The 24617-nt window shown below is 49.9% G+C and overlaps 1 protein-coding gene across 1 annotated transcript in view; it reads right to left on the bottom strand.

Annotated features, from left to right (window-relative positions):
• Positions 1 to 23781, bottom strand: part of WNT16 (Wnt family member 16) — a 106179-nt gene extending 82398 nt beyond the window's left edge. Inside the window, exons 1-2 of the mRNA XM_085654158.1 lie at positions 22904 to 23781; positions 22544 to 22803 (exon numbers count right to left, since the gene is read on the bottom strand). Of these exons, the coding sequence (XP_085510284.1) occupies positions 22544 to 22803; positions 22904 to 23046 (403 nt within the window). The 5' untranslated portion in view covers positions 23047 to 23781. The remainder of the gene's footprint in view (positions 1 to 22543; positions 22804 to 22903) is intronic.
• Between the last annotated feature and the right edge of the window lie 836 nt (positions 23782 to 24617).

Genomic DNA, 24617 nt, shown 5'->3' with positions numbered 1-24617 from the left:
CAGTACAGAGATCTGGGCCTAAATCCATCGTTTTTTTGCTCACCATGCCATTCCAGTTTGAACCCAGCCATGTGCAAATCAGTCTTGACCCTGTGCCTCATGGGAACAGTCCAGCCCGAACTGCCAAGCCAGGTCCACCCTGGACTGGAACCAAGCATCCTAGGACCGGTTTCGGGGTTTCACCCCTCTTCAGCCAGGATAGCTTGATTCCAGTGGCATGGAGAGCACGGGACTCACGTCTGAGCATACCCGTCCCACTCGGGGTGACAAATGCAAAAACAACAGTTGATGGACAGAATGCAGAACAATGTCATACATTCACCCCAGTACAGAGATCTGGGCCTAAATCCATCGTTTTTTTGCTCACCATGCCATTCCAGTTTGAACCCAGCCATGTGCAAATCAGTCTTGACCCTGTGCCTCATGGGAACAGTCCAGCCCGAACTGCCAAGCCAGGTCCACCCTGGACTGGAACAAAGCATCCTAGGACCGGTTTCGGGGTTTCACCCCTCTTCAGCCAGGATAGCTTGATTCCAGTGGCATGGAGAGCACGGGACTCACGTCTGAGCATACCCGTCCCACTCGGGGTGACAAATGCAAAAACAACAGTTGATGGACAGAATGCAGAACAATGTCATACATTCACCCCAGTACAGAGATCTGGGCCTAAATCCATCATTTTTTTGCTCACCATGCCATTCCAGTTTGAACCCAGCCATGCGCAAATCAGACTTGACCCTGTGCCTCATGGGAACAGTCCAGCCCGAACTGCCAAGCCAGGTCCACCCTGGACTGGAACCAAGCATCCTAGGACCGGTTTCGGGGTTTCACCCCTCTTCAGCCAGGATAGCTTGATTCCAGTGGCATGGAGAGCACGGGACTCACGTCTGAGCATACCCGTCCCACTCGGGGTGACAAATGCAAAAACAACAGTTGATGGACAGAATGCAGAACAATGTCATACATTCACCCCAGTACAGAGATCTGGGCCTAAATCCATCGTTTTTTTGCTCACCATGCCATTCCAGTTTGAACCCAGCCATGTGCAAATCAGTCTTGACCCTGTGCCTCATGGGAACAGTCCAGCCCGAACTGCCAAGCCAGGTCCACCCTGGACTGGAACCAAGCATCCTAGGACCAGTTTCGGGGTTTCGCCCCTCTTCAGCCAGGATAGCTTGATTCCAGTGGCATGGAGAGCACGGGACTCACGTCTGAGCATACCCGTCCCACTCGGGGTGACAAATGCAAAAACAACAGTTGATGGACAGAATGCAGAACAATGTCATACATTCACCCCAGTACAGAGATCTGGGCCTAAATCCATCGTTTTTTTGCTCACCATGCCATTCCAGTTTGAACCCAGCCATGTGCAAATCAGTCTTGACCCTGTGCCTCATGGGAACAGTCCAGCCCGAACTGCCAAGCCAGGTCCACCCTGGACTGGAACCAAGCATCCTAGGACCGGTTTCGGGGTTTCACCCCTCTTCAGCCAGGATAGCTTGATTCCAGTGGCATGGAGAGCACGGGACTCACGTCTAAGCATACCCGTCCCACTCGGGGTGACAAGTGCAAAAACAACAGTTGATGGACAGAATGCAGAACAATGTCATACATTCACCCCAGTACAGAGATCTGGGCCTAAATCCATCGTTTTTGTGCTCACCATGCCATTCCAGTTTGAACCCAGCCATGTGCAAATCAGTCTTGACCCTGTGCCTCATGGGAACAGTCCAGCCCGAACTGCCAAGCCAGGTCCACCCTGGACTGGAACCAAGCATCCTAGGACCGGTTTCGGGGTTTCACCCCTCTTCAGCCAGGATAGCTTGATTCCAGTGGCATGGAGAGCACGGGACTCACGTCTGAGCTTACCCGTCCCACTCGGGGTGACAAATGCAAAAACAACAGTTGATGGACAGAATGCAGAACAATGTCATACATTCACCCCAGTACAGAGATCTGGGCCTAAATCCATCGTTTTTTTGCTCACCATGCCATTCCAGTTTGAACCCAGCCATGTGCAAATCAGTCTTGACCCTGTGCCTCATGGGAACAGTCCAGCCCGAACTGCCAAGCCAGGTCCACCCTGGACTGGAACCAAGCATCCTAGGACCGGTTTCGGGGTTTCACCCCTCTTCAGCCAGGATAGCTTGATTCCAGTGGCATGGAGAGCACGGGACTCACGTCTGAGCATACCCGTCCCACTCGGGGTGACAAATGCAAAAACAACAGTTGATGGACAGAATGCAGAACAATGTCATACATTCACCCCAGTACAGAGATCTGGGCCTAAATCCATCGTTTTTTTGCTCACCATGCCATTCCAGTTTGAACCCAGCCATGTGCAAATCAGTCTTGACCCTGTGCCTCATGGGAACAGTCCAGCCCGAACTGCCAAGCCAGGTCCACCCTGGACTGGAACCAAGCATCCTAGGACCGGTTTCGGGGTTTCACCCCTCTTCAGCCAGGATAGCTTGATTCCAGTGGCATGGAGAGCACGGGACTCACGTCTGAGCATACCCGTCCCACTCGGGGTGACAAATGCAAAAACAACAGTTGATGGACAGAATGCAGAACAATGTCATACATTCACCCCAGTACAGAGATCTGGGCCTAAATCCATCGTTTTTTTGCTCACCATGCCATTCCAGTTTGAACCCAGCCATGTGCAAATCAGTCTTGACCCTGTGCCTCATGGGAACAGTCCAGCCCGAATTGCCAAGCCAGGTCCACCCTGGACTGGAAGAAAGCATCCTAGGACCGGTTTCGGGGTTTCACCCCTCTTCAGCCAGGATAGCTTGATTCCAGTGGCATGGAGAGCACGGGACTCACGTCTGAGCATACCCATCCCACTCGGGGTGACAAATGCAAAAACAACAGTTGATGGACAGAATGCAGAACAATGTCATACATTCACCCCAGTACAGAGATCTGGGCCTAAATCCATCGTTTTTTTGCTCACCATGCCATTCCAGTTTGAACCCAGCCATGTGCAAATCAGTCTTGACCCTGTGCCTCATGGGAACAGTCCAGCCCGAACTGCCAAGCCAGGTCCACCCTGGACTGGAACCAAGCATCCTAGGACCGGTTTCGGGGTTTCACCCCTCTTCAGCCAGGATAGCTTGATTCCAGTGGCATGGAGAGCACGGGACTCACGTCTGAGCATACCCGTCCCACTCGGGGTGACAAATGCAAAAACAACAGTTGATGGACAGAATGCAGAACAATGTCATACATTCACCCCAGTACAGAGATCTGGGCCTAAATCCATCGTTTTTTTGCTCACCATGCCATTCCAGTTTGAACCCAGCCATGTGCAAATCAGTCTTGACCCTGTGCCTCATGGGAACAGTCCAGCCCGAACTGCCAAGCCAGGTCCACCCTGGACTGGAACCAAGCATCCTAGGACCGGTTTCGGGGTTTCACCCCTCTTCAGCCAGGATAGCTTGATTCCAGTGGCATGGAGAGCACGGGACTCACGTCTGAGCATACCCGTCCCACTCGGGGTGACAAATGCAAAAACAACAGTTGATGGACAGAATGCAGAACAATGTCATACATTCACCCCAGTACAGAGATCTGGGCCTAAATCCATCATTTTTTTGCTCACCATGCCATTCCAGTTTGAACCCAGCCATGTGCAAATCAGTCTTGACCCTGTGCCTCATGGGAACAGTCCAGCCCGAACTGCCAAGCCAGGTCCACCCTGGACTGGAACCAAGCATCCTAGGACCGGTTTCGGGGTTTCACCCCTCTTCAGCCAGGATAGCTTGATTCCAGTGGCATGGAGAGCACGGGACTCACGTCTGAGCATACCCGTCCCACTCGGGGTGACAAATGCAAAAACAACAGTTGATGGACAGAATGCAGAACAATGTCATACATTCACCCCAGTACAGAGATCTGGGCCTAAATCCATCGTTTTTTTGCTCACCATGCCATTCCAGTTTGAACCCAGCCATGTGCAAATCAGTCTTGACCCTGTGCCTCATGGGAACAGTCCAGCCCGAACTGCCAAGCCAGGTCCACCCTGGACTGGAACCAAGCATCCTAGGACCAGTTTCGGGGTTTCACCCCTCTTCAGCCAGGATAGCTTGATTCCAGTGGCATGGAGAGCACGGGACTCACTTCTGAGCATACCCGTCCCACTCGGGGTGACAAATGCAAAAACAACAGTTGATGGACAGAATGCAGAACAATGTCATACATTCACCCCAGTACAGAGATCTGGGCCTAAATCCATCGTTTTTTTGCTCACCATGCCATTCCAGTTTGAACCCAGCCATGTGCAAATCAGTCTTGACCCTGTGCCTCATGGGAACAGTCCAGCCCGAACTGCCAAGCCAGGTCCACCCTGGACTGGAACCAAGCATCCTAGGACCGGTTTCGGGGTTTCACCCCTCTTCAGCCAGGATAGCTTGATTCCAGTGGCATGGAGAGCACGGGACTCACGTCTGAGCATACCCGTCCCACTCGGGGTGACAAATGCAAAAACAACAGTTGATGGACAGAATGCAGAACAATGTCATACATTCACCCCAGTACAGAGATCTGGGCCTAAATCCATCGTTTTTTTGCTCACCATGCCATTCCAGTTTGAACCTAGCCATGTGCAAATCAGTCTTGACCCTGTGCCTCATGGGAACAGTCCAGCCCGAACTGCCAAGCCAGGTCCACCCTGGACTGGAACAAAGCATCCTAGGACCGGTTTCGGGGTTTCACCCCTCTTCAGCCAGGATAGCTTGATTCCAGTGGCATGGAGAGCACGGGACTCACGTCTGAGCATACCCATCCCACTCGGGGTGACAAATGCAAAAACAACAGTTGATGGACAGAATGCAGAACAATGTCATACATTCACCCCAGTACAGAGATCTGGGCCTAAATCCATCGTTTTTTTGCTCACCATGCCATTCCAGTTTGAACCCAGCCATGTGCAAATCAGTCTTGACCCTGTGCCTCATGGGAACAGTCCAGCCCGAACTGCCAAGCCAGGTCCACCCTGGACTGGAACCAAGCATCCTAGGACCGGTTTCGGGGTTTCACCCCTCTTCAGCCAGGATAGCTTGATTCCAGTGGCATGGAGAGCGTGGGACTCACATCTGAGCATACCCGTCCCACTCGGGGTGACAAATGCAAAAACAACAGTTGATGGACAGAATGCAGAACAATGTCATACATTCACCCCAGTACAGAGATCTGGGCCTAAATCCATCGTTTTTTTGCTCACCATGCCATTCCAGTTTGAACCCAGCCATGTGCAAATCAGTCTTGACCCTGTGCCTCATGGGAACAGTCCAGCCCGAACTGCCAAGCCAGGTCCACCCTGGACTGGAACAAAGCATCCTAGGACCGGTTTCGGGGCTTGTGGTTAGGGCTGGACTGTTCCCATGAGGCACAGGGTCAGACTGATTTGCATATGGCCATGTCTGAACTGGGGTGGCAGAGTGGGCTAAAGAACGGTGATGGATCAAACCCAGATCTGTTGACTGGGTGTGAGTGTTTGATTGGTTCTGATGCTCCGTCCATCGCCACTCCCTTTTGTACCGCTTTGTTCGCCATAAGTTGGCAGGGTATGCTCAGACGTGAGTCCCTTGCTCACTTTGCCACTGGATTCAAGCAAGCCTGGCTGAAGACGGCTGAAATGCCAGAAACCGGTCCTAGGAAGCTTGTTTCCGGTCCAGGGAAGGCATGGCTTGTGGTTAGGGCTGGACTGTTCCCATGAGGCACAGGCTCAGACTGATTTGCATATGGCCATGTCTGAACCGGGGTGGCAGAGTGGGCTAAAGAACGGTGATGGATCAAACCCAGATCTGTTGACTGGGTGTGAGTGTTTGATTGGTTCTGATGCTCCGTCCATCACCACTCCCTTTTGTACCTATTATTAAGAGAGCCGATAATAGGAGGCAGCGCCGAACTTAAGACCAGGAAAATCTTGGTCTTAAGGTGGTGAAATGAGGAGAAATGCTTCATTTCTCCTCGTTTTTGCTTTTTCCATGTGTGCTGCCTTGTGCAGCACACACGGAAAAAGCAAAATGACAAGGTTTGTTTATGTACAGGAAGGTATCCCTTCCTGTACATAAACAAACCTTTTTTTAAAATGCCATTTTGTAACTTACATGTGTGCTGCATGAAGCAGCACACATGTAAGTTACAAAATGGCATTTTAGATTTGTTTATGTACAGGAAAGGACACCTTCCTGTACATAAACAAACCTCCCTGCTCGCAGACACCTTTGCACTCTGGTGCAAGGGTGCCTGCATTGGCGTTAATTCGTGAGACTTAGCACCATCGCAGGGGGAAATGCCAGGCTGCACCATACCCTTGGTAATATGGTGCAGCCTGGCGCTTCCCAAGTGGTGATGAGAGGCGTTAAGCCAAGGAGGCTAACGCCTCTCACCACCACTTCCTAGATAACATGCCCCCAAATTTTTGACAGATGATATTTAGGACACTATTTTTTTTTCCAGAGGATATTGAGGCCACGATAGACTGAAGTGCCTGAGTCTACGCAAACATGTTTAGAAAATAGCATGCAGACTAGTTCCGCAAAAGAAAGTAGAGTAACACTCTGGGCCAGATGTACAAAGGTATTTTGCGGGCTTAAATGGGCTTTAGACCATAAAACCTGTGGCCCATTATAAGATTCCAATAAAGGGTGAAGTCCAAGCGATGTAAATTTCTGAAGAAGGATTTAATAAAAGGAGGCACAGTACTGCCACATTACGATCTCCAGGTAGAATGAAAGGAGAACAGTAAGTAATGACAGTTCTATACAGAATGTACAGACAGTGTGGCGTGTTCCACAATCAAAAATATACAAGAGATTAAAAGGGCCAGACACAAGAAAATAAATACAATGATGACAATGTAACACATCTCTTCCCTAAGGAAAATTATGAACTCCCTTGAACGCATTTTGTAACACGTTTGACATTCCATACTTTACCATCCTGTGTTACAACACTATTGTAATTAACTTTAACAATTGTAATCGGTTTTCCAAATTTGGATTCACCTTTATGCACTAAACCGGGCTTAAGCACTCTAACCCATTCTCCAACAGTAAAAGATGGTTCTTTGACCTTCATACGGAGATCATAGTAGCATTTGCTCTTCTGTTGCTTGGCTTCTACCTTTTCAGCTACATCATCCAAATGGATTTCAGAGTCGCAATGTTTCATGTTCTTTTTGAACCACCAAGGACACAATTTAGAAACAGGGTCCCTAACCCTCAACAAACGGAAAGGTGAAATTTCAGTTGTGGCATGATGAGTTATACGGTACAACCAGAGCTTTTCTCGTAACTTATCCTTCCACCTAGCACCAAAATTACGGGACCACAAGATGTCTTGTTTAAGGACCCTATTGTATCTCTCCACCTGTCCATTACCTTGAGGTTCATACAGCGCTGTGGTCATGTGCTTGATATTATAAAATTTAAGAAACTCTAACATCTCGAGGGACTTGAATTGTACTCCATTGTCAGAAATAAGAACTTCTGGATAACCTTCTCGGGCAAAAATAACGAGGATGGGATCAGAACAATGGTCCAAAAATTAAATGTACCGCTCCTGTGCCTCAATTGCAGTACAAGGTACTCCCGTCGTCGCCAGTATAAGATTCCAATAAAGGGTGAAGTCCAAGCGATGTAAATTTCTGAAGAAGGATTTAATAAAAGGAGGCACAGTACCTCCACATTACGATCTCCAGGTAGAATGAAAGGAGAACAGTAAGTCATGACAGTTCTATACAGAATGTACAGACAGCGTGGCGTGTGCTACAATCAAAAATATACAAGAGAGTAAAAGGGCCAGACACAAGAAAATAAATACAATGATGACAATGTAACACCCATGCACTAATCCTATTTTACGAGACGCAAATCAATTAGCAACTCGCAAAATAGGATTAGCGTCTCGCTATTAGGAAGGGGCGTTCCAAGGGCGTCCCTTCCTAATAGCGACTTCTTAAGCTATGTAAGAATGTTTTGCGGTCTCAAAACACTCACAGTTTACCACCCTTCTCAGAAGGGTGGCAAAGCACTCGCAAACGGGAAGGGGTCTCCAGGGGTCCCCTTCCCCTTTGTGAATGGGTGCGCAAATATTTCAGAGGCCTCGCCATGATAAGGTGGGCCAGAAGTAATGGGGTAGTCACCCAATGTAGCCTTAATCCTGGTACGGTCCAATCTTAAGTACCTCCCTCAGGGCGAAGACGGTACCATGCTATTATACCCTGGATTATCCTTCTCTCTTCAAGAGAAGTGTCTATCTTCGAAATATTTATTCCTGTTGAAACGAGTTTTGTATAAACTCGACTTGTGAAGTATACCTACCGTGGACACCCCACCAGTGATATGTTTTAGGAGTGCCCGGCTCCTTGATTTCATGCCCTGAAGAAGTCCATCACTGGACGAAACACGTTGGCTGTGCTGTGCTTTTTTACAAAAAAGAATATTGTGAATAAAAGAAGAGATTTAAAGAAAAACACTATGGACATGGAGCAGTGATTTATTGTCTTATTGTCTAGTGGTGCACCTTTGCATTTTGTTTTGAAATTACTATAATCCTGTATTGCATTGCACCGTGGCAGTGGGTGCATTAACAGTGTGCACACATGTTGTAAGGGAGATTCCCATTGGATATATAGTAATTGGGGATAGCGGGTCAGATGCTAAGGCTTTACAGGGTACACTGTCACTAGTTGCTTTTTGCTCCTAAAATATTTGTTAATGGCAGGCAGTGGTCCCAGGGAACATTGCCTGCCCTTAAAAAATTAAACTGAAAAGCTTCTTTTTTATTTTATAAATGCATCCCGTTTTCCTTTAAGGAAAACGGGCTGCATTTTTTAAAAAACCTGCTTTATTTAAAAGCAGTCCCAGACATGGAGGTCTGCTGACCACAGCAAGCCACCATCCCTGTCATTAAAGATTCAGGGGCACCATCCCTGGGAGGGCCAGCCATTCTCAATGGGGTCGCAAATTGCGTCAGCCTCATTAATATGCATGAGGCATGCAATTTGCGACCCCATTGGGAATCGCAAACAGTGTCTCAGACACTGTTGTGCATCCTAATTAGCGAGTCTCAAATTGCGAGTCGCAAATGCGATGCAAATTGCGACTCGCTAATTGGCGAGTCGGACACCGATTGCTGAGAAAGAGCTACTCTGTGTATTGGTTTGGCAGGAATAATGGTATACATTTGCGTTTTATGGTATACACAGAGTTCCTATAAACTTCCGCATTGCACTGTACCATCAATACTTATTGCTGCTTAAACAAAAAAGAAAGTTGTAACAAGTCAAAGATTCATGACATTTCTTCAGATAGCCTTCTACACTCTTTAGTGGCGGAAAGCATTTCAGCAAGTTCAATGCGGAGGAGTAGAGCATTTCGGGAAGAACTGGTACTACTATATATAGGTAAGGAGTTGACAGCCTTTCATCGGGGGCTCACGCACACAGGTAAGAGACGGTGTCTCAGCAGGGACACTCTCTCATTGGGAATGAATTGAAAGCATTTTATCAGGAAATCCTACACACTTGGGAAGTAGGAGAGAACGTATTCGGGGATTCTCTCACACTGAAAGGAATAACAGCATTTCAGCAAGCACTCCTACGCCAGTGACTGGAGTACAAAATTACAGAAGGTGCTCCGATATACTAGGAAGGGGGGGGGGGTTCATTTTAAGTAGAGGCTCTAATGCAGCCGAGGGAGGGTGGACAGAAAACGGATATCAGCTTCTACAATAGTAAATGCAGGTCAGCATTTCAGCAGGCACTCCCAACCCTTAAGAATGGGGGATCGTGCTGGCAGGTCCTTCCATAGGTACAGGTGGCCAGTGTCGACCCATAATGAGGGACAGCATGTTAACAATGTTCGAGTGGGTGGGGGGCATTTGCTGAAAGGAGTGTCACCTGGGTAAATTCAGGCTGGTCAACATGGTCTGTTAGTGACAGGCAGGGCCCTTATGTCCTTTCACCCCATGCTCAGTGGCGTAAGGTAACATGCCCCCCCCCCCCCCACACGCCCCTCTGCAGGATGTGCTGAAGGGCCCTTGAGTCTCCAATATATCAGTAATTCATTGGCCTTGAGCTGGATGGGGCCCTCTGAACGGTTGGTGCCGCTGAAGGCCCCCCTCCTACCCTTCGCACCGCAGGGGTCTCCGGGGGTCCGTTACGCCACACCCTATGCTTTTATGTCCATATCGATTCCTCTTTGAGTGAGTGATTGCAGCAGTATGTGCACGCGCACACTATGGCTGGGGCACTCCCAGGATACCGCCAACTCCTAGGGTTACTGCCCAGAATGTAGCTCTCTGGGAAAGCCGTCCCTTCAAACGTGTACTTTTTATGTGTCCTCCCAGCCTTTGAAGAGGCCTTGAGCGCGGCGCGGCTGTGTTAAAGCCCGGCTAATCGCCGACATGGCCTGGCACCACGGGCAAACCGCGGATTAGTCATGAAAGGGACCCTACGGCATATTTGCTTTGAAAAATTAGCCACTTGAGCAGGGCTGAAAGTTTCCTAGATGTTGCGGTTACATGAAAGCACAGCGAGGCATTCTCTGCCGGCTGCATAATGCACTGGCAGCTGCTCGGAGAATTACTGCGCAATGCTGCACCGAGCCGGTGACCCTGGGGTCATAGGTGTGCTTGTGCACCGGCCTTCTGCGGAGTCCGGCAGCTTGTGGATGAAAGGAATGTACCGGCAACCCGTAGGTTAAAGGAATGTACCGGCAACCCGTGGGTTAAAGGTGTTCAAGGCACCTGCAGATTCCGGCAGCACAAGTGTTAAGAAGTGCAGAGGCCTCCTAGGCAGTCTGACAACCCCAGGGTGGACGGTGGAATCCAGTGACCTGGGGGTTAACGTTGTGCACACGGCCCTGCAGACTCCGGCGGCCCGTGGGCTCAAGGTATGCACAGCACCGACGGTCATCCTACAGACTCCGGCAGCCTAAGGATGAGAGATGAGAGGTGGACACTGTCCCTGCAGAGTCCGGTAACCTTACAGGTGGACAACTATGGAATCCGGCTACCGAGGGTTAATGACATGTTGACGTTGTTCACCTAGACCTGACAATTCCGGCTATCCAGGACTGACTATGCACGGGGGTCTGAGGGGTTAGACAGACCGTGGGTTAAAGTTTTGTTTGTACAGTGTCCTGCAGAGCTGTGCAAACCGTGCAGTAAAAGGGACGGGTGCATCGGCCCGGTGCATTTCGGCAACCCTACCCTAGGGGTAACCGTGTGCACCGGGCCCTGTAGAGCCCGGCAGCCCAGTGGTTAAATGTGCCATATGTAGCTATGCAGAGTAGTAAGACGACTCTAAATCTAGTGATGAATGAATGCACCCCAAGGCAGGCTCTAGCCAGGTTTGTCCCGGACACGCCCCTTTCAGGCACGTCCCTCATGCTTCAGGGCCTCCAGACCATCTCTCGCCATGTTCATATTGTGACTGCGTCTTTCTGCCCAGCCAGCTCTCTGCCCCCCCTACACACTGCGCCACCACACACATGATATGTTCAGTACTGCCAGGAATCCCTGCCTCTCTCCTGTCAAGATCCTTTTTAGTGTACATTCCTCGCCTAGACTTTCAAAGAGAGATGGTGTAGGAGAGGTAATGGTAGATAACACTAATAAGCAGCGATGCTGCCCCTTTGTGCTCCAGATGCTAACACTAAGAAGAAAGCTTTGATAAGTGGTGAATGGAATGGGAGTCCTCTGGGAGAGTCCCCCACTGAAAGCAGGAGCCTAATGCAAAATAACGCCCCCCCCCCCCAATCTGTTGAGCCGCACGAGTCTCTCATATCTCACAGATATTCTTTGGCCTTGGCTGAATGGGAGCCCCTGAAGCGTTGCCCCTGACTGAACGGCTGATGAGTCCAGGCTCTGGAAGGAAAGAGGTAAGACGCTTTAGGCATGCGTGAGGGAGAGATATGAAGGAGCTGAGACCTGGGTCGCCTTCGAGGCTGGACTTGGGATTGTGTTGACGCTGGTGATTCAAGGTGGTCCAACCCTGCTCGGTGACCGGAGAGGCAGGGCTGCACCTGGCTTTAGGGGACACAAGGAGCACCCCACGGGGCTTAAGACCTGGGGAGGATGGATTGAGCCATCATCAGTTATCTACCTTGTGAAGAGCACTGAGAAAATACACCCAGTTTTTTTTCTAGACATGTATATCATTTGCACCCTCCTGCTCAATCCTCTTGGAGACAGTGGGACCAATTCGCTACACTCAGTTGCTTCAATAAGGTGCTGATGGGCACTCATTCTCCAGGGCTGATTTGAGCTCCCAGTCCCCTGCTCATAGGTTAAGTATGAGTGTATCATGGAAAGCTGAAGAGGGCACTTGGGGAGAAATATATGATGCTGGTGGCGAAGGGGTATGTATGAGGTACTTATACAGCTTGAACCTAGCCAAAAAACAGTAGAGCCCGAGCAGGGTCAAAGGCAAAGATTCAGTCAGCCTGTGATTGGCAGGGCAGATGGCTTCTAAGGGTGAAAGTGGACTGCTGTTGCAACATGACATAGTGCTCTTTAAAGAGGTGTGTCCCGCACTCCTGAATTGGAGCAGGGTTGGTGCAGACCTCATGGATACAGGGATGCCGTGGCAGATCCTGTGTACACAGACGGAGAAAGCCTCTTGCACTTTCTTCCCTTTTTTGCACTTCTCTGCCTCCGGTCTGATGGTGTCTTAGCTGTCGGTGTGTCAAGAGTCTCCGCAGATAGTGAGCATGTCAGCCGCATAGGTAGAGATGCAAGTCTTGGTGGCTTTGTAGAGGATGCAGCTGATTTTGAAGATGGTGTGGGCAAGTGATGGGAGCCAGGGGAGTTCCACCAGTATCAGGGTGATGTGGTCACAGGACCACATGAAGTCATGTCACTTAGGAGACAAAGTTCAGGGGATTCCCTTTTTGAAGCAGACTTTGGTTAATTTTAACATTCCGGGTGTAAAATGACTGATTTAATTAAGCCCCTGTCTTGTCTTGTCTGTCTTGATGGTTCTGTCGATGCAGAATTTTCATTACCCTATTGTCAGCTAGGCACAGCATAACTTGATTTTATGCACTTTTTCCTGTTTCCTTTTATATTGTATTTTCATATAAGTATTTTAAAGTGTTTCAAATGTACATGTAATGGTTTTAACTAACTATACTTGATCAAATAAACTTGAAACTTGAAATGGGTTGGTGCCCTCAACAGCCTTTATGAACGAGTGTGCAAAAGGTAGTGTTTACTATCAAGCTATGGGACACATATGTCAGAGAGCATGCAACACTGCATCAGGTTTGGTACTGCACTACCATCAGCATAGTTTCCCAGCAGTCTCAACCAAGTCAAGATGAGGCCAAAGCCAACTTTCACAACTCATACCACATCCTGCTGCCCCTGTGCTACTTTTTAGGTCTCGCCTGACCCAGCGCATGCGCTGGTCTGGCGAGACTTATTGTGAGGGTTCAAAAAAGTGCTACCACTGTAGCATAGAGCTACAGTGCATGTGCGAGGCGCGGGCGCCTCGCTTTCGCGGCCGCACCGCCGCTTTGAGGATTGATCGCGATTGCGATCACTTTCACTTTCGCGGCCGCACGGTCGCTTTGATGTTCTCCGTGAGCCCGTTTTTTTTTCTCCTGTTTATTACTTCTATGTAGTAATGGTGGCACAATAAACAGAAACATGCATTGGCATAGCCAATAGGTCTCTCTTTTGGGACCTTATAAGTATTTAGTTATGCAACTGTTGCATGGCTAAACACTTATAAGGTCCCAAAAGCGAGACCTATTGGCTATGCCAATGCTTGTTTAGGTTAAGCCTAGGCAGCGCATGCACTGCTCTGCGAGCCATGCTGTATTGAAATATGTATTTGAGCCCCGCCCACTCTCCACCCATATTTGTCATTGGCTTGTGTCATTTTCCTTAGTAAATGCTGGCTTCTGATTCGTTAGTAGGCTTGTTAGTCCCTCTTTAGTACCGTCTTGTCTTCATTTGTAACCTCTCATGAGGACTGACCCTTTTATTTCGGTTGTTACACGGTGTGTCTTCTTTAGTCTGTCAGTAGTTTTTTCTTTAATGAGGTTCTCTCACTGCAGGAGGGTTGGGGTCTATCCCATGCGCAGTTGTGACCACCGGCTTGTTTATTTAACTCGTTGCAAACGGGGAGCTCTTCAGGGGGCATGGGAGACAGAAGGGGGCAACTCAGCGATGCCTTCAAGCATTTGGAATGCAATAGGTCCCGCATTCGCCAGAGTTTAAGCTATTGGCATTATGCGCTTTATTTATGTTTCAAAAACCAAAACATAACTAAAAGGCATTGTTATTTACAATGCCAATTGCTCAAACTTGCGTAAATGCGAAACCTATTGCATTGCAGATGCTTGTTACTTGTGAACTGTTTGGGGGGGGGAGCTGCAGCTCAAGTTGTGTCATGTACAGCTCAGTTCTGGAAACACTTTGGTGGGAAAAATAGAGCTTTGGGGTTCACATGCAGCCCTAAATCACCGGGAAGCCACCCTATTAATAATCAAATATTTTCTATATTATGTTAATGGGCAGGGTGGCTCCGCTTGGAGCCGATGCTTGGCCGGAGGTCATTGTCTGATGAATAGATGACCCCGTTTAGTACAACAGTCATCTGTCGGGTTATACAGCTTTAGATAAAAGCTGAAATGCAGCTCTGAGCAGGTGCCGGCAGCCTCCACTGGCTGTTAAAGAAGGATTCACCATGAGCGCTAGGGGGCTTCAAAGCCCACGGGGATCAGAGAACAAGAGATGGGATCAGGACACACCCAGGAGCGGGATTACAACACTCCCTCAGTCGCCAACAATCTGCCACCAAAGCTTTTTTTTCGGGTTTTAAAACCGCCAATTAACATAATCATAAAAAAATGACAATCCGGATCCAGGGCCAGTTGATGACATCATAGGAAGTTACACCACGTGGGCTCTGAACCGGATGAGAGGAAATGGAGAGTCAGTGACAGCTAATACCAAGCCTGCTAGTCTTAATTCCCCCCCCCACTGCTTCCACCACCCTACACTTCCGGTTTCTTTCATCTAACTCTTGCGAGTTCTTCTTCACCCCATTTTTCAATCTACCTGTTCCTCGTTTTGTCCCCACTCACTCTATCTTTTCGTTCTTGTTTTAGCTCAGAGTCAACGCCTGATGATGGAAAAATAAGTACCAGGCCCCCAAAAATGACATCAGGTGCCCACCCCCTGCACAGAGTAAGCGCTTGATTTCAAGGCGCTGCATGCTGTTGGCTAGTCTCTTCCAGCTCAGGGAGCTAGTTGTTACCTCTGTCCTGGGGGATTCCAAAAGGAGCAGAAGGCCTCCAGTAGGCTCTAGTGTTGTCAGCGGCGGCTCCTCCACTTTGGCGTAGGAGCATCTCCCCACTGCCTTTAAGCAGTAAGAAACATAAAATGATAATAACTTAGAGTTATTATTATTTTATGCTGCTTCCTGCTGCTTTGCGGCGGGCGGGTGGGGCTGCTCTGCTCTCGGAGCACGGGAGGAGTGGTTGCCCACTCATAAGTGCACAATGACTGTTTGGTCGGCCCTCTCGACCGCCCAAACCTGTCATGCGCACTTTCTCCATTTTCAGCCTGCATAGGGAACATGCCCACCCCTCCAGCCCCTGGCGGTGCTCAGACCAATCACAACGCTGCATTGCAGCGTTGTGACTGGCTTAGGGGAGGGAGCCTGGCTGCCTGCTTCCTGTTCCTGTCGGAGGAAGGAGAGGAGGAGCAGACGTGCGACCCGGCCTCAAGGTAAGTTTTTTTGTTCTTTTTAATTACGACCCTCCACACAACACCCCCACCACCAGCTGCCTGCGCCCGCCTCACCACCCACGAGCCATGCTGGCCGCCACTGAATGTTGCAACAAAGGTCGCAGCCTACTTCCCAAATTAGTAGGGTTTGCAAGTATGCACTCCCAGCAACATTGTGGTATGAGTCATAACACACCTGAAGATGGGGAGCAGAGAATCATAGCACCCTCTTAAAGCAGGACTACCCACCACCCAGGGAGGGATCACAGCTCTCCACGGTAGGGTAGTATGCCACATTCCAGGGAAGGAGCCCCCATCACCTGTGGAGGTATTCTGAGCACACCTGGCACACCTGAAGATGGGACCGTGACCGTACACCCAAGGAGGGGGTGACAGACACCCAAGGAGGGGGTGACAGACACCCAAGGAGGGGGTGACAGTACACCCAAGGAGGCTGATCATGAACACCCAGGGAGGTAGGAGTAACATCACATCAGGGGTAAAGGACCAAGAAAAGGGATTACATCACACTCGGCGAGGGGAGGTAGGATCACAACTCACCCTATGAAGGGGGGTCAAAGCACAGCTGGGGAGGGGGCATAGCACCACACCCCTTTGAGGGAAATCAAAATGCATCTGGGCAGGAGGAGCACAGCTCACTGTTTGAGGGGGATCAAAGCACCTCTGAGAAAGGGGAGCAGAGGTCATCCTTTAAGGGGGGGTCAAAGCACATCTGTGGAGCGGCACCACAACCCACCCTATGAGGTGGAACAATGCATACCTGGGGAGGAGTAGCACAGCTCACCCTTTGAGGTGGACCAAAGCACATCAAGGGAGGGTTTCACAGCTCACCTTTTGAGGGGGATCAAAGCACTTCTGAGCAGGGGGAGCAGAGCTCTCCCTTTAAGGGGGGGGTCAAAACACATCTGGGGATCAGGAGCACACCCCACCCTATGAGGTGGATCAAAGCACATCTGGGGAAGGGGACCACAGCTCACCCTTTGAGGGAGATAAAAGCATATTTGGGGAGGGGTACATAGCCTACTTTTTATAGGGGGATGAAAGCTGGTCTGGGGAGGAGGTGTCACATCACACCTGAGGAGGGGGACCGCTCACCACCAGGGTAGGTGGCTTATAACATACCTGATCAGAATGATGACCCCCATCAGGGATGGGGGGATTCAGAGCTCAAGTAGGGAGGGAGAGGTCCAGTGCACCCAGGGGAGCAGGGTTGTTAAAGCACACCTGGAGAAGAGGGACACACCACCACCTGAGAGGGCAACCCAAAGCCACTTGGGAAGGGAACCATCCGCCAGTCGAGGACGGAGCTTGCAGCACACCTGGGGAATGAAACCCTTTATCACCAAGTGAAGGGATCAGAGGAAGCCTGGGAGGGGCTTGAGGGTCACAACACTCACTTGTGGGGGTCGCAAAACACCCAAGGAGGGGGAATCACAGCACACCAGAGAGAGAAGTTAGGAATCGAGATCCGGTTCCAGGAAGATGGGTCCTTATCAGGATGATGACCCCCATCTGCAACGGGGGTGGGGGGGAGTGGACTTCAGAGCACAAGTAGGGAGGGAGTGGTCCAGTATACCAGAGAGAGCTTTATAAATGGGATAAAATACCCCCTGCATACATTATACGGATAGAGCAAGTCACCCAGGGGTTCTATGACCAAATATGTACCTTTATAAGGTTATGGAGTTCCAAGGTGACTTATCATGTATGACAAGGGTACTTTATTCCTTATAATACATGGCCACACCATCACCTTTTTTACAAACCACTTAAATCGTTGGAGTGCAGCTCTTTTATATGAAAGAGTGAGCATGTTTGCAAAAATAGAAAATGGAATCTGTAGTGCACATCATAAAAGCTGTTAGATATTTGTTGCAAAAAGATATTAGAACCTGTATAATACAAGTCTGTTTTTATTTTAAAAAAGGTGCAGTAGCATGGAATGTGTAAAATCCTGCAGAAATACTCTAGCTTTTCTAGAATAACATAAGGAGTGCACAAAATAAACATTTTGTTATAAATATCTCCTTTCTGCGTGTCAATGTATAGCTAGAAAAACAAAGTAGAAGAAAGAAAAGTCAAGTTTCATTTTTGTTCTTAAAACAGCTGTTTTAACTATGCTTTGTGTCCTGACGTGCCTTTCCCGTAGGCTGCTGGCTCTAGCTGCAGGGTCAGAAATCAACTGTAATAAGTTATTTCTCTTGAGTGGCTATGTCATTTGTCTATAAAAGGCGGTGGGGAACATCATGTGTTGCCTCTTATGTGTGGGATAAAGTAATCTCTGCTGTACATTATAAGAATATTGCAAATCACTGAAGAGTTCCATGACCACATAGAGGAATGGGGCCGAAGGCTGAGATTTTTTTTATAAGGTTATGGAACTTATGGAACTGCGAGGTGACATGCAATATGCTTATCATGTATGGCAAGAGGTACCTTATTTTTTATAATGCATGATCACACCACAGCCTTTCCCACAAGTCATTAAATCCTTGGTCTGTAGCTCTTTCATTTAAAATAGAGAGCATGTTAGGAAACATGAAGAATAAAAATAGAGTCTCTAGTGCGAAATTAAACACATCAAAAAAAGTGTTATATATTCATTGCAAAAAGAGATTATAATCGGTGTATTGCAAGTCATTTTTTTCTTTAAAAAAAAAAAGGTGCTGCAGCTTAATTGTGTACAAACATGCAGAAAGATTCTAACTTTTCTTGAATTACCTAACGAGTGCAAAAAATAAACATGTTGTCATAAATATCTCCTTTCTGCTTGTCACTGTACAGCTAGAAAAACAGAGTGGAAGAAAGAAAAGCAACTTTTCATTTTGTTCCTTAAACAGATGCTTTTACTATGCTCTGTGACCTGACCTTCGCTTGGCTCTGGCAGCAGGTAACGTGATGTCAGAACTCAACTGTAAAAAGTTGTATCAGTTGAGTTTTGGTGTCGTTTCTTTATAGCAGGTGACTGGGTGCATCATAAGTCACCTATTATAAAGAATCGGAGGGAGGGATTGCAGAATCTTCTGTATTATAGCAGACCTGTGTAATCGGGCCACTCCCCACCCAGGAGGGGAATCAGAAGCCACTGGGGAGTGGCGATCATCTGCCAGACAGCGAGGTGGATGCAGCACACCTGGGGAAGGGAACGCTTTACCATCAGGTGAGGGGATCAGAGCAACCCGGGAGGGGCTTGAAGGTCACAGTATTCCCTTACGGGGATCACAGAACACCCAAAGAGGGGGAATCACAGCACACTAGAGAACGCAGCCCGGGAAATTCAGATCAGACTCCAGAAACGCAGGTAAGCTGTCACAACAGACAGTTCCCTGGACCACAGTGTTACAACAGGAGACACTGGAGCCCTTGGGGCTGGCTGTCACATCAAGGATCCTGGGACATAGAGTGTGGCTGTTACATCAAGGACTCTTGGGACATAGAGTGTGGCTGTCACATCAAAGGCTCCTGGGGAATAGGGTGTAGCTGTCACATCAAGGATCCTGGGACATAGAGTGTGGCTGTTACATCAAGGACTCCTGGGACATAGGGTGTGGCTGTCACCTCAAGGACTCCTGGGACATAGGGTGTGGCTGTCACTCCTGGGACATAGAGTGTTGCTGTCACTCCTGGGACATAGTGTGGCTGTCACATCAAAGACTCCTGGGACATAGGGTGTTTCTGTCACCTCAAGGACTCCTGGGACATAGGGTGTGGCTGTTACATCAAGGACTTCTGGGACATAAGGTGTGGCTGTCACCTCAAGTACTCCTGGGACATAGGGTGTGGCTGTCACTTCAGTGACTCCTGGGACATAGAGTGTGGCTGTCACTCCTGGGACATAGAGTGTGGCTGTCACCTCAAGGACTCCTGGGACATAGAGTGTGGCTGTCACATCAAGGACTCCTGGGGCATAGGGTGTGGCTGTCACATCAAGGACTCCTGGGACATAGAGTGTGGCTGTCACCTCAAGGACTCCTGGGACATAGAGTGTGGCTGTCACATCAAGGACTCCTGGGGCATAGGGTGTAGCTGTCACCTCATGGACTCCTGGGACATAGAGTGTGGCTGTCACATCAAGGACTCCTGGGGCATAGGGTGTAGCTGTCACATCAAGGACTCTTGGGACATAGAGTGTGGCTGTCACATCAAAGGCTCCTGGGACATAGAGTGTGGCTGTCACATCAAGGACTCCTGGGGCATAGGGTGTAGCTGTCACATCAAGGACTCCTGGGACATAGACTGTGGCTGTCACATCAAGGACTCCTGGGGCATAGGGTGTAGCTGTCACATCAAGGACTCCTGGGACATAGAGTGTGGCTGTAACATCAAGGACTCCTGGGACATAGAGTGTGGATGTCACCTCAAGGACTCCTGGGACATAGGGTGTGGCTGTCACTCCTGGGACATAGAGTGTGGCTGTCACTCCTGGGACATAGTGTGGCTGTCACATCAAGGACTCCTGGGACATAGGGTGTTTCTGTCACCTCAAGGACTCCTGTGACATAGGGTGTGGCTGTCACATCAAGGACTCCTGGGGCATAGGGCGTAGCTGTCACATTAAGGACTCCTGGGACATAGAGTGTGGCTGTCACATCAAGGACTCCTGGGGCATAGGGTGTAGCTGTCACATCAAGGACTCTTGGGACATAGAGTGTGGCTGTAACATCAAGGACTCCTTGGACATTGGGTGTGGCTGTCACATCAGAGATAATGCTCCCCAGGGAGCACTGTCACATCAACGATAATGGGCCCAGAGCGTGGCAATCACCTTGGAGAGAATGGCATCTGTTACCACGCATGCTTAAACAACGCGTGGCTTAACAACGCAGTCAATACCACGACTGTGTTTTTACTACGAGTTCCATTACAACGCAAGTCATTATAACGACTTGCTTTAGGCAAGCTCTGGAAATTAGAATAGTTTAAAATACTTCCAACTTCAGTTGGTGTATCATTAGGAAAGGTGTTGGACTTAAAATCCAACACCAGTCCAACAACGCCACCCCAAAGCAGACAAACCCTCTATAATACAACCCCTAACTGAAGTCTAATCCCTAAAAAGCCACCTTTTAACTTGCTTACGGAACAACAGGTGCGAACCCAGGCTCCTGAAATGTTCAGGAAGGGAGTTCAACAACCTGGAAGCCGCCACTGTGAGAGCACGTCCCGCCCACTCGGCTTTCTTACGCCGTGGAGCCGCCACCTTATAACGCCCAGCTTTACATTAGAGGTGAAAGGTCCTGGGGGGGGGCATGTCACATTAGGGGCTCTGGGGATGAAGGCACTTATCCCATCAGAGTTACTAGGATCCAGGGTTGGGCTGTCACATCATGCAGAGGAAGGGGATGTCATATCAGAGGCAGCGGTGACCCAGTGGATGGCTGTCACACTAGCGACACAGAGGGCATTCGGACGGTCACATTAGAAGTGCTCAGTCAAGGAAGAGGCTGTCACATCAAAGTCATGGGAATCCAGGGAGGGGCTGTCACATCTGAGATAATATGCTATATGCATGTATAGACGTTTGTTATTATTTTACAATTATGGCAAGCTTACTGACGTCATCAATCAATGACGTTGTCTGTGCTACATAAAACCTCAAATAAGTACATAAAACAAAGAGAATGGTCACAGAGACGGGTTGTCACATCTGAGAAGCTGTGATCCAGAGACTGGCTAACCCCTCACAACCATTGAGATCTTAAGGGGGGCTCTGAGATCAGTGCCAGGGGGGATGCAGGGAGGAAGGGTCTCATCAAAGACAGTGGATCTGGGGACAGCTGTCACATCGGAGACACTGTTGTCGCAGGGAGGGTCTGTCACACCAGAGGCTCAAGACCTTTAGAGAAGGGGTTGTCACATCAGAGACACTATGGACCCACACACCAGAGACGCTGCTGTCCCATCGGGAGGGCCTGTCACTTCAGAGACACTATGGACCCACACATCAGAGACGCTGCTGTCCCATTGGGAGGGCCTGTCACTTCAGAGACACTATGGACCCACACATCAGAGACGCTGCTGTCCCATCGGGAGGGCCTGTCACTTCAGAGACACTATGGGTCCAGATTTCATTTCGCGTCAGAGGCACACACAGGCGCCCCAATTGTGCGCTGTTGTATCAGAGGCACTTTGGACCCATGGCCGCTGATCTCCTTGGATCCGCGGATATCTCTGGAAAGGGAGTGGGCATATTAGTGACAGCTCAGGCGTCTGAAGAAAGGATCACATGGCGAGAGGGAGAGGGAGCTGGAAGAGAGCATTGATCTCGCACCAGGGTGAGGTGCGGGCCGAGGAAGAATCCCATGACCCCTGACCCCAGGGGTCAGGAGGAGGAAGCACATTCCCTGGCAGAGTACAGTCTGCAGAGGAGACACTCAGGCGAGACGCCCGGAGCCACGGGGAAGGGGTGGCAAGATGCACCACACCATCCGCAGGTGAGCTTGGATGGAAGGGGTCACTGCCAAGGAGGGCAGGCAGGGACAATTACGGGGGTCTTGAGCAGGGACGTTCCAGCACATCCGAAAGTCTGATTTTGAACAATAGTGTGGAGTAGGAATCACGTCACCCGGGCCCCTCGGCTCATGTACTCTGTAGGAGACGGACACTATGAGAGCTGGAGCCCCGAGGGACCCTTGGAGGGTGCGCGTGTCTGGGGGGAGTAGTAGGGTGCCACAGTTTGCCATAACTAAAAACACACATTCTCACAAGCAGAAAGCACCGACCCCAACATCTGCACTCGGATGAGACGCCACGTTACACTCACCGCTGGTCATCTCGTAGCCCAAGGACGGGAAAAGCGCCCCCTCCAGGGCGGAGGGGTCCACGGCACTGTCGGCCACCGAGCAGTTCCACCTTTCGTGCCGAAACTGTCGCCTGCACTCCTGCAGCCCCAGCCTGGCCCCCTCCCGGATGCTGGGCAGCAGGTAGGGCTTCTTCTTGCAAAGCTCCTTCTGCCTCGGGCTCAGGGCCAGGCTGGCGCAGCCAAGCTTCTCTGGCACCCCGATGGAGGCAATGCCCAGCCACCTGCAAGACAAAGCAGTCTGCTATTAACATCAGCCCAGGGACGCGCGGGGAGGGAGGGAGAGAAGGGACCCATATGGCGCATGACCAGAGCAGTACTCACATCCAGTGACCCTGGGAGCAGCATGGGAAGATGGCCAGCACCGCTGCCAGCAGGACGCAAAGGCGAGGCAGCCCCAAGTGTGCACTCCCGTCCATGGCCGGGCCGGGGCACTGGAAGCATCCGAGCCGCGCGCGCCTCTCCATGGCCACCGCGCGCTGCCAGGCGCGCAGACTTTTCCGTTTATAGTCCAGAGGTGAGGGCAGGGGTGAGGGTGTGGATCCTGGCACCGTGCGTCCTGCCAAGCAGTTTGGGTTAAAAAATAGAGGGCACGAGATGACACTCAGCAGGGTGGCACCGTGCGCCCTGGCAGGCTGTTTATGGCAACGATAAGAAGGCAGAAGACGACGCCATAGATCCGTGCACTGTGCGCCCAGTTAATATCAAAGATGTGAAGGCAGGAGATGACACTCAGCAGGTGGCACAGTGCATCCTGGCAGGCTGTTTATAGGAACGATGAAAGGCAGGAGACGACGCTATGGGCCTTGGCACCCTGCGCCCTGTCAGGCAGTTTATATCAAAGATGAGAGGGCACGAGTTGACACATTGGTGGCTTATATCTTCGCCCTGGCAGGCCAGTCTGTATCAAAGATGAGGGTACAGCAGGAAAACATCTGGAGCTGGCACCTTCTTTGGAACAGGCTGCTGAGCACGGAGGAGGCCACTGGTACCGCAGCGAGAAAATGTCCAACAGACTCCCTCTGGTGACAGGTGGGACTCTAGCCTCCGTGTCTGGAACAGTCTCCCAAGCCTGAGGTGGCCGCTAGCGCAGTTACAAGAGGTCCAGAACTTTCCATGGACGTCAGGTGAGAACTTAAGCAGCTTCCATGGAGCAGACTCCTGTGGTCGCTGTGGCTGCTGCAAGGGCCACTGCTCTGTAGAATTAAGTGGGAAACTTTTCTTCTCGAAAGGTCCTGACCAGCTGCAATAGTTGGCAGTCCTGCAGGACAGCACCGGGCGCCCATTGGCTGTGAGACTCATTGAGTATGAATAGATTAGCAGCTCGCGTTGCTATTGGTCAGGCATGCTGTGGGGTGGTTCGAGGAAGGGAAATTATCGTTACTTGTAGTATCCATTTCAAGCAACGAACAACGATCTAAGAGTAGTGAGCTAGGGTCACTGAGCGAGGGATAGCTTCTCAGTCACGCAGACCTTAAGGCACTGATCCTGGGGGCTTCTACCAGGTAACAATGCCCCAGGGGCACTGAGTAGGGGCACAGCCTCTGGGACGTTGATCCAGTGGCACTAACAGATGGATGCTACCCCGTGGGACAGCCACAGGGGGACATACCTATGGGTATTGATCCGGCGACATCTGCACAGGGATTCCGAACTAGTGGAACTGACAGATGGTCACAGACAGTGGCGTTGAGCAGGGGCCCCGCTCCAAGGACATACACTTTGGCACTGACTAGGACCACTAACTTGGGGAGGAAAACTGTTGCATGGTGCCAATCTAGGGCCACTGATCCACGGACACCAGCACAAGGGCACCGGCAAGTTAACACTAACCTAGGGTCATTAATTTAATTTCAAGTTTATGATGTATTTTTGTGTACATCCACATTTAAACGTATACAAAGAAGTTCACTGATTATATACTATTTCCAACATCCAAATAAGGCAAAACATATATAAACTCCTTTTTAAATTTAGATATAAAATTAAGATGCGAAGTATAGTAATTTGTGTAATTCCATACATACCCATGAGTGGC

This window comes from Triturus cristatus, chromosome 4_1 (assembly GCF_964204655.1).
Source record: "Triturus cristatus chromosome 4_1, aTriCri1.1, whole genome shotgun sequence".
In the NCBI taxonomy this organism is placed as follows: Eukaryota; Metazoa; Chordata; class Amphibia; order Caudata; family Salamandridae; genus Triturus; species Triturus cristatus.
Note: the sequence above shows the minus strand (reverse complement) of the source record. Positions and strands in the feature narration are given on the sequence as shown.